Here is a 10,402-nt window from a genome sequence, read left to right as displayed (position 1 = left end):
AGCAGCCCAGCACATGGAGGCTGTCAGCCTGAGCACAGGGCTGAGGGCAACGGGAAATGGTGGCAAAGGGACTGCGGCACAGGTGGGGACCTGCTCAGCAAATACTGAAGAGAAGGAAATAGGCAGCAGTCGGGGAAACGGAGCATCAGTACTGAAACACAAAGCACTACTGAAGTGCAGGGCGAGAGGAGGCGCACGTCATTGGGAGAACCATTTCATTCCGTTTCAGTGACAGCAGGAGGGACATCACACTCAGTGCTGCACTGCACACTGCTGATGCTCAGGGCTGTACCAGCACAGCAGAGCAAGACATGACTGCACTGCTCAAGCGAAATAACTGCTTTATTCCACAGGCTGCCCTACCAACCACTGCATTGGCGGTGTATGGACGTGGAGTGAGCTGATTCCTTGCTGCGCTGACGATTTCAGTTCAAGTGATTCAGGAAAACCCCACCTTTCAGGACAATTAAAAATGTGCTGAAGTGTTGGAACGGTTTCAACGTGTGCTTGCATGGCTCCCATAGCCAGCACTGTGCTTCTTAGGCAGAGCCAAAGCAGCAGAGACCCACCGGGGCTGAAGAATCCTCTGCCCGAGCAGCACTGTTGCAAAACTAAACCCACCCTTTTGTACCTTGGCAGAATTTCAGCTGACAGTGGTGGCATTTTTGATGTTCCTTCCCTACACCTCCACCCCAGCACGTCCCACAGCAGCCGCAACCACCACAGCTGTACAAAGCAGAGCCAGGAGAGCTGCCTCTGTGCTGTGGGATCTGAATCCAGGCTGTGGGCTCAGTGGTGCCTTCCTGACCACACACACGGCATCACCACCACCACCACACAGTCTGCTCCGCAGGCGGCAGTGATGCACAACCCTACTGCTGGCCCGGCCTGAGGCATCAGGACCACCCAAGGCCCTCCCTCCATGCCTGCAGCAGCCCTGTGTGCTGGGAGCACTCCTCACACAGCCCAGGGACACACAGTCCCCCCCAAAAGTTAGGTTGTCCTTCTAGATCTCTCTGCATCTAGAACAGATTTCCTCTCTTTCTTTTGCTTTTTATAAATAGTCCGGCCTTCCTGCAGCTATTTTCCTGGCCTGGTGACTCACCATAGACTCATCAGGCTCCGTCGCTCCAACAGGGAAGTCTCCGGCACAAATAGAAAAAAGAAGTAAAGAGAGAGATCCCCCCAGCTGACATTAACAACTGCTTATGAGGTGTTCCTATGGAAGACCTGGAACATGTCCTGCCTCCCCAGCGCCAGAAGGGTTAGTGTTAAGATGGATCTGTGCAGGACAGAGGCGATGCCACCTGGGCCTCCCAGTCTGTGCTGTCCTGCCCTGCCTCCTGCTACACTCGGGGCACTCACAGACAGAGCAATTGCTTCTCCTTAGGTCACTGCTGAGTGGTTTTGAGCAATTTAGTACACCAAGAATTAACATAGCTGCCAAGCTTTCCATTCACTTCAGAGCAGGGCAGGACACTGAGCAGTCTGCATGTGATGCTCCCTATTTTTCTTCCCTGTTTTGTGGAAGGGGTTGGAATTACCAGCTGCCTTTCAGGTAATTAAGCACCAAGAACTCTCCTTCCCAGGCAGGAGCACTGGGAATGGCTGAGCTCTGCTCCTGGTGCCAGGCACCCAGCTATCGCTGCGGGGATCACGGCCTTTGCATGGATGACAACTGGATGGAATTCAGCCCAGTCCACACTGGTGACACGATGACTTTGCCTTTCATGGTGGAGCACACAAATCGGTATAAAGTTCCACCAAAACTCTGGTACCCTAGGAAAGGTTCTGAGTTATTTAACGTATGGCATCGTTATTACCTGATTTATATTGCAGCACAGCAAATGCATCTGCGGGCTGTCTGCACATCCTCATCACTGCGATGAGGAGACTCAAGATGTGTGTTATTCTTGCTGATTAAGTCCTTTGGAGCAAACTGGATGCAGCCCCGGTCAAGGTACCCCAGAAAAGAGAGCACTGTGTGACATGTTTTGCTCCACTGGGAAACATTCGCTGTGGCCGTATATGATCCTCCCCAGCCCTTTCCTTTGGAGAACAGCAGGTAGTGCGAGCCATCAACACGCCTGTTCATTCATCCAGCATTTCTCCAGCCCTGATTGTGTGTTATAACTTTTCTGACAGCTTGTAAGTGTTTCTGTGGCGACGGAGTTATGTTGCCAAAGCAGACAAGTGAATCATCTATTTGCAGGAGACGCGGCGAGCTGCCACGGGGATACCTTGTGTCCCTGCATGCGGAGCAGCCCTGGGCTCAGCGCAGCCCTTCCTGCTGGCGCTGGGGCACACGCCACGTCTGCAGGCGGCAGCGCCCAGCTGGGCCATGGGCTGGCTGGATGTGGCCCTGCAGGATGGCAGGGAGGAAAGAAGCCTCCAGGCTCAGCGCTCTGCAGCCAGAGCTCTCCCTTCTTAGCATCTCAGCCCTGCCAGCGGCCGCAGCTCCCAGCCTGCTGCCCTGTCTCAGGACCCCTCCTGCAAAGCTCGCATGAGTTCACTTGTCTAGTATCCAGGCCTCCCACAAATGCTGTAATGGAAGTTATTGTTCTTGCAGCCGCAGGGGAAATTCTGACTTTTCCAGCTTTCTCCTCACGCTCTCTGCAGAGATAAAGACTTCGTGCACCACACGGACACACTGGGTGTGGGGTGGGCGCTGCTGCAGTGCTTCAGGGCATGACCAGCCCCAACCCCCCATACCCAACCATGGTAAAAGAAATAAGCCCCCACCCCAGGCTCCTCTTTGGGTCCTGCAGCTGCAGGGACATGCGCTGATTGGTGGAGCAAACCTTCACATGGGGTAAATTCCCTGTTAGGACCCTGCCTTGAGCTGATGGGGGCACTACCTTCCTGTTATGTCCTGAGAGCGAAGTCTTTCTTTCATTTGGCTCCCAGCGGTGCCTGAGATTTGCCAGCACTGTTCTGGTGAGCGATCCCAGCTCTGAACAGAGTCCCCCACCCTCCTGCCTGCTCCATGGGTGTGTGATTAGCACTGATTCACCAGCTTAAACAGGCCCGCCTCACCTGGAGGTCTGACGCTACATATGTACCCAAGAAAGAAAATGTGACCACCTTAGGAGCTCTGTGAAACTACTAGGGTCTGGCAGGCAATGTGATGTTGGGATGGATGTGCTGGTGATGCGAAGAAGCAGCACGTGGATGTGTACATGGTGAGACAAATTAATTGCTGTGTCTGGGCCAGGGCTTGCAGAAGGCCACCTGTTATGCTAACTCTTCCCCTAAATCTGCCCTCTTCCAGTTCAAAACCATTTCCCCACACCCTGTCACTACATGCTCCCATAGGCCCCTCCATGTGCTGGAAGGCCACTGTAAGGTTCCACTCCTGGAGCACAGGATGCAGTGCTGGCTCACAGCATTGCTGGCAGACGGAGCACTCACCTGGACACCCAGGTTTACATGCAGCTCCCTTGAGCCTGGGCTGCACCAAAGCCAGAAGGGAGCATTAAGGTGAGGCCTGTCTTTCTGCCTTATCTATGTACATGAGAGCTTTTGGATCCTGCTTCCAAAGTGTAAAATACAGCATGTGAGGCAAGAGGGAAGACTGGGTCTCTGTTCGTGGGGAGGCATCTCCTGCACTGGGTTGCAGGGCCGTGCTCCCTCCTGGAGCAAGAAGAAAGCACGATGACTCAGGGTTTTACTGCACAGGGCAGCGCATCAATCAGGGAAGGCAAGGAGTGCCCCAATCCCGGAGCTACTTACCCTACAGGGAATGAGAGTGAGTCAGCAGCCACACAGCCATGAAATATGGGAATCTCTGCAGACAGAGGAGGGAATCAGAGCAGGACGTGGAGGAGCTCACATAAACAGTTCCAAGCCACTATCTTATGCACAGAGCAGCAGAAGGCAGTGAAAGCTGCTACTTTTCTACTGCTGGTTTCTGGGCGGGCAGGCAGGCCTACAGAAGGGGGAAATTCAGCTCGCAGCTCTCTTGGTGTTGCTCATGATCAGCTCCAGGCAGCATCACAAAGGAATCCCCCATCCCACGCTGCACAGGTGGTGGCTGCCACCTCCACCTGATGGCTCGGCCACAAGTGACGTGGGCTGTGTGTCACCCTGCAGGGACGGTGCGGTTCCACCAGCCTCAGAAACACAATCACTTGCAACCAGCACCGCAGCAACCCTTAAACATAAGGATGTTTATTTTTGGGTGCCTGGTGGAAAAGCGGGGGAAGGACGAAGTGTAGGGAGGGGAAAAGTATTCCAAGCATTAAGTGCAGACTTCAAATTCCACTCCTGTTTGCCTCACCGAGCTCATAAATCAGAGGGTGAGGCAGATGGGGCTCAGCAGGCAGAGCAAGCGCTGATGGGCGCTGTACTTCCCTGTGAGGGAAACCTCCCCCAAAGGGGCGGACACGACCAAGGTCTGATATGAAGAAAAGAAGTCCATGTTAAAGAAAATTGCTTTTATTGTAAACAAAGTATAAAGTACAACATAAGAAATGTGCAAATCTTTAAAGTAGTCACAAAGAGCGTATCTAATCCACTATTTTCAAATGGTTCGCTTTCTGATAGGTGTCCTCGGCGTAATAGGATAAAATAGAGTGAAACTGACGTGTTATTCGTCACAAAATATACAGCTTCAGTTCTAAGGCGTGTCTTTACTGCCTCGTGGAACTCTGCAAATCACAACTTTCTAATGTAATACAATACATAACACATCCTTACCTCATTTTTAGTATAAACCATCTTGCAAAGGATAACACGGCCAAGAAGCCCAAGGCTCTTGTTTGTGTGTCTCAGTCAACCCAAGCAGCTCACAGTGTCACTGTTTCTCCTTACCAGCACACTGGATCTACTTAAGAAAGAATGCAGTGCTATGGAATTTTGAGAGGGCACGAAGGAAACTGTAAGCAACACAAAAGCAGAAGCACCGTACGATGCCTCAGTGTAACCAGTTGTAATTATCACAAAGCTTTCAAAAGAAGCCAGGAAAATATCACAAAGCCAATGAGGATTCACAGACATTTCCCCACCTCCTGCCTCGCACTGCCCACAAGGTGCCCCTGGCACCAACTGCAGGCCAGGCCCCACAGCTCGCAGAGCACGGCACCGAACCACTGGGACCGGGAATCTAATGAGCCCACCTGCCAATAAAAGGCAGCACAAGTAGGAAAACCCATCTGGATTTCCTCCTGCAGATACACACTGTGCTTTCTAGCCTGTGCCTGCACATTGCTGTCTGTTTAATCTACATTGTACTGGAAATTCGCAACCAACACTTAAAATCTGTGCTGGTTTCAAGCATCAGCGGCAAACCTTCAGCAATGCTGATGCCTGACTGATATAAATATATATATATATATAGCATATACGAATAATCTGCTGAATTCAAAACCTGCATGACATGCTGCTCTGCTCTAAAACCTTCCCTCTCTCCTCACCAGTGCAAACGACACCCGTCATTCCAGCCAGCCCAACTCTCAGCCCCACGCTGTGTCCCTGCACACAGACCTCCTGCGCCTCCCTGCAGCGCAGCCATCAGCAGCTGCCACTGGAGGCCCTCAGACCTGCAGCAAAAGCTTTTTTTTTAATTCTTTTTTTCTTTATTTTGTGTATATACTGGCATACCCCAGTGACAAGTTACTCGCCATCCTCCAACTGAGTCCCTTCACTGCGCGGCCGCCGTTGAAGGTGGTGCGGCGATGTCATTCAATTTGCTCACTTCCATCTGCCAGCTGGGCAGCTTCTTGGCCGAGAGGTGCCGCCGCGTGTGCTTGGTCAGGTGGTCGCTGCGCATGAAGCGCCGCTCGCACACGGGACAGGCAAACTTCTTCTCTCCCGTGTGAGTTCTGCGGTGCCGCGACAGTTCGTCCGAGCGGGCAAACTTCTTGTCACAGCCCTTCCAGCTGCAGCTGAAGGGCTTCTCTCCTAGAAGGAAAGCCATGAAGACCCACTGAGCAACCAGCGCTATTGGCTTGGCCGTCAGCAGATGACTTACAGAGAAAAGCGTTTCTGTTACAACCAAGTGCCATATAAACCTTCATTACTTTTATACATATGAAATGCTCATACATCTTTTGTCACATTCAAACACCGCAGACTCACTATCATCAATACTAAGTAGTACCGCAGGTGTGTAAAGTCCTCTGGAAAACAAACTGAGATAGAATCATAGAATCACCAAGGTTGGAAAAGACCTAAAAGATCATCCAGCCCAACTGTTCACCTATTACCAATAGCTCCCACTAAACCATGTCCCTCAACACAACATCCAGTCGTTCCTTGAACACCTGATGCTCTCAATGCCTCCACACTGGGCTGATTTCAGCTCTGAGCTCCACGGGTGCCACAGATTATGGTGCCTCAGCGTGACCAACATGCTTCCCCTTAATTTAACCCGTAACAACGTTGGCCCCATTTCCATGTAACAGCCCTGGCAGTGCACTGTGAGTCTCTTTTTTGCTACTGAGAATAAGAGCTGAGACACGGAGAAGTTGCTCAGAGATAACCAAAGCGGGGATAGCTTTGATTGGACACTTGCTTTTGCTCATAGAAGAATCCCTTCTAAGTTAACCTTAACCTACTTCTCACAGAGGCATTCTTGTGTAGAAGCCTAATAAGGAATCTGTAACTACAGAAAAGCCCTTTCTACATTTGGGCAAGGCCCTGCTCGCAGTGCTTGTAAGATCCGCTGCTGTCTGCCTGCTGACATGGAGCAAGGCCAGCACAAACTGCTGAATCAACTTCCCCCCCGGGGTGTTTCCTCTCGCAGATTAGGTGGCATTAAAATGCACACAATGGGAAAGAAGCCTTTCATTGCTGCCCCACAATATGCTCCGTGAACAAACCCAGTATCTACGAGATTCTTAACAAGTGGTGCATACAGCTGCACCCTCACATTAACTTTAACAGCCAGAAAGAGCGACCAACCTGTGTGTGTTCGGACGTGAGCCTTCAAATGGGAGCTCTTGAAGTAAGTTTTCCCACAGCCCGGGTAGTTGCAAACGTGACTTCTTATTCTCGAAGAATCAACTGGAGGAGTGACTTTGGCTGCAGAAGGTACGAAGCCAGGAGCGGGGGCAATAGGGGAGAGCCTTGTGCCGTTGGGGCTGAGGATCGGCGCCTTCGTGCTTGGCACAACTGGCTGGGGCACAACAAACATGACGGCTCCCTTGGGGACCTGCGTGCCCATGAGCACCATGGGCTGGCAGAGCGCAGGCGGCCGGCTGGCTGCAGCGCCGGGCACCACGGCAGTCACTACAGAGTTGCTGGTGGGCAGTGGGACCATCTGGCAGATCACCGGCACGGGGGGGGCTCCGTTTCCCGGGACAGGGCATGGGGCTGCCAGCGGTGCCGGCTGCTGCGCTGACCCAGAGACAGACGGATGCCTGCTGACCGCAGGCTTTGCTGAGCACTCTGGGCTGGCAGCTGGCTCTGCAGTTTCTGCAGCAGGCAATCGTCTGCTTTCATAGCTTGCTCTGCTCAGTGCCATAGCCGAGCACTCTGCTTTGCTGTCCCGTTTGCTATCGGTGTCCCACGAAGCACCATCCTGGTATTTCAGCACACTAGCCGTTCTCACCGGGCAGGTTTTGTGATTGCAGAGCTGAGCATCGGCCGTGTGGCGAATAACGCTAGTCGCCTGGGCCTTCAGGGCTCTGGGTGCACGCAGCTCAGCCTCTCCGCGAGGTGTGGGGGTAGTGTGGGACAGCTCCAGGTCGGATGGGCTGTACGGGGGGGTCAGGCACTGCGGGAAGAGGTGAGATCAGGGGAGACAATTAACAACCTGCTGTCATGCGTTACCAACTACTGCCTCACAGACACCAAGAAATGAGCATGTACATGGGAAGCACTTACAAATGTGGGGATGGTGCTGAAGTCAGCCGCTCCAGGAAGCAGGGTCTCATCGCTCTCCTCCGACATGTCAGAGGCTGGGGTGATGGGTCTCACGTCTGGATGCTTCTTCAGGTCAGACTTCCAGTTGCAGCTCATAGAGATCAGGGCCTCGACGGCCTCGTAATCGCCTTTCTCAGGGGTGCTGTTCCAGAAGTGCCGAGCATCTCCCTGCTTCTCAGCCAGCAGCTCCATTTCTTCTTCCTGTTTGGGGCAGAGTTCAATAAGCCTTTAACTCTGTGGTTAAAGCAAACAGCACCGAGAGCCTCATGCGAGGAAACCTGCGTGGTGACACAGGGTACGGCTACACTGCCCTCTGTACAGGATGCTTTAAGTCATCAGTGTGGAGATGTGCCCTGCCGTGAGGATGGCGCAGCGCAGTGACACCTCACAGCTCCCACTTGGTTTCATTTATCTCATCCTGTTGCGTTTGAAAGCTCGGAGCAACACAACGCAGCACGGGACGGAGCCCACACCCTCCGTCCCCCAGCCTACCCCCATCCACATCCACATCCACATCCCCATCCCATCCCCATCCCTACCCCCATCCCCATCCATCCCCGGCAGCCGTTGGGCGCCCGCCACCGTCACCTCGGCGCACCCCGTCCCGCCCCCACCCCGCCCCCATTGGCTGCGCAGGGCGAGGCGCGGCCGGGGCGGGGGCACGCGAACAAAGCGTGATCGGCGGCTGCTGCCAGCAGCGCAACGCGACCTTTAGCACAGTTCGGCCAGCGCCGCCCCGCCCAGCACGGAGCGGGGAGCGGGAACGGAGTGGGGCGGGAAGGGAACGGAGCGGGGAGGGAACGGAGCGGGGAGGGAACGGAGCGGGGAGGGAACGGAGCGGAGCGTGGCCGTGTCCGCGGACACACACACGGCAGTGGAGGGGCCGCTCGCTCAGCCCGACCCGCTGCCCGGCGCGGGGCCGCCCGACCCCCCGCTCCCCGCCCGCAGTGCCGGCAGCGCCCCGCGCCTCCGACCCGCCGCTCCCCGCCTCGTACCCGGCTCTCACCCGCCGCTCCCCCGCCCGTCCCACCCCATATCTCCGCCGGTTCCCCGTGGCTCCGTGCCTCTCTCCCGGATCGCCCCGAGGCGCCCTGGCCGTATCTCCGTTCCCGCACCCCCCGCACTCGGTGCCATTACCGTACCGTTACCCGCTCGGTCCCGGTTCCCCTCGCTGCCCGCCGTTCCCGCTCCGCTTTCCTCTCCCCGCCCGCCGCTCCCATTCAGGTGGCGGCGGCTCCGTCTCCCCTCGCGTTCGGGCGGAGCGTCGCCGTCCCGGCGGCCAATGGGCGGTAAAGGTGTGTGTGTCGGCGGCCAATGGCAGCGGGGCGCCCCGCGCGTGATCGGCGGCTGCCCCGCGGCGTGGCCCGGCTCTGTGCGCGGCGTGGCCCGGAGCTGAGTCAGCCGCCAACGGGCGGGGGCGGCCGCAGCCTCCGAGTGAGGTCACGGCGCCCCGGGGGATGGGGAGGAAGGGGGGGGTTGTGCCACAGGGGACAGGCGGTGTGGGACCACAGCACTGTGGAAACGTCGTCGTGGTGCTGTGTCCTGGAGCCACTGAGAGGAACAGTCCTCAGCATGGGGAGACCGAACTGCTCTTTGGCTCCTGCGCTCTGTGGTAGCGCTGGAGCACCGACCCTATGAGGACAGGCTGAGGGAGTTGGGTTTGTTCAGCCTGGAGAAGAGAAGGTTGCGGGGTGACCTCATTGCAGCCTTTCAGTACCTGAAGGGAACTTACTCCCAGGAGGGGAGTAAACTCTTCGAAAGGGCTGACAATAGCAGGACACGGGGAAATGGTTTTAAGTTAAAAGAGGGAAGATTTAGGTTGGATGTTAGGGGGAAGTTCTTCACTAGGAGAGTGGTCAGGCCCTGGAACAGGCTGCCCAGGGAGGTTGTGGATGCCCCGTCCTTGGAGGTGTTCAAGACCAGGTTGGACGGGGCCCTGGGCAACCTGATCTAGTAAAGGTGTATGTTTGGTGGCCCTGCCAGGCAGGGGGGTTGGAACTACATGATCCTTGAGGTCCCTTCCAACCCGGGTCATTCTGTGACTCTGTAGCGCTGTTCTGCTCCACCCTACACAACACCATCACCTGCCACCTACCTTGGCTTTGGCATATAGAATTTGCGAGGAGCCATAAGCAGCTCCTTTATTCTGGAGACTGGGCTTCTACAATTCTACAATAAGCCACATTGTGCTGATGAAATGGCATGAATGGCTATTTTAAACCTCCCATGGGTACTTCTATGGGTGTCATGATTGAATTAACCATTCTGAATATAACCCAACAGCCAATTGAAATTACTGTTAAAGAAGAAAGAAATCAGATCCTTAGACTCTGAACTAAGATGAAGCACTGTGGAGCAAGCTCGTGCAGCTGACAGAGCCACCTGTTCATGCTGTGATAAGTGCTTCTCCCGATGGAAGCATCACACATTTGTTGGCTTTTCCCTGCCCAAACTGATGTTACTCGTTACACAGTGCCCCAATAGCTGCTGCATCTCCAGGATGAATTCGAGGGGAGCAGATGGTGTGAGCAGGGCG

General features: G+C 54.9%; 1 protein-coding gene across 3 annotated transcripts; it reads right to left on the bottom strand.

Moving 5' to 3' along the window:
- Positions 1-4,421: 4,421 nt before the first annotated feature.
- Positions 4,422-9,201, bottom strand: KLF10 (Kruppel like factor 10). 3 transcript variants are annotated; one of them, XM_015856156.2, is made up of 4 exons: positions 9,009-9,201; positions 7,828-8,067; positions 6,904-7,717; positions 4,422-5,901 (listed from the first exon to the last, which is right to left on the bottom strand). In XM_015856156.2, exons 1-4 carry the CDS (start codon positions 9,084-9,086, stop codon positions 5,642-5,644), a joined length of 1,392 nt encoding a protein of 463 aa, XP_015711642.1. In that variant the 5' UTR covers positions 9,087-9,201; the 3' UTR covers positions 4,422-5,641. The 3 variants fall into 3 exon arrangements, with proteins under 3 accessions (XP_015711642.1, XP_015711643.1, XP_015711644.1); XM_015856157.1 differs by lacking the exon at positions 9,009-9,201 and adding an exon at positions 8,406-8,510; XM_015856158.2 differs by lacking the exon at positions 9,009-9,201 and adding an exon at positions 8,177-8,332.
- Positions 9,202-10,402: the final 1,201 nt, after the last annotated feature.

The sequence above is a fragment of the Coturnix japonica genome, chromosome 2 (assembly GCF_001577835.2).
Source record: "Coturnix japonica isolate 7356 chromosome 2, Coturnix japonica 2.1, whole genome shotgun sequence".
Taxonomy (NCBI): domain Eukaryota; kingdom Metazoa; phylum Chordata; class Aves; order Galliformes; family Phasianidae; genus Coturnix; species Coturnix japonica.
Note: the sequence above shows the minus strand (reverse complement) of the source record. Positions and strands in the feature narration are given on the sequence as shown.

What these genes read in the sequence shown, in the direction of transcription:
- KLF10 (XM_015856156.2), bottom strand. Translation starts at nt 9,086, where the DNA reads ATGGGAGCGGCGGGCGGGGAGAGGAAAGCGGAGCGGGAACGGCGGGCA. An exon ending in CCGGGACCGAGCGGGTAACG is followed by an intron (nt 8,068 to 9,008) that starts GTACGGTAATGG and finishes TGCCCCAAACAG; the next exon opens with GAAGAAGAAATGGAGCTGCT. An exon ending in TCAGCACCATCCCCACATTT is followed by an intron (nt 7,718 to 7,827) that starts GTAAGTGCTTCC and finishes CTCTTCCCGCAG; the next exon opens with TGCCTGACCCCCCCGTACAG.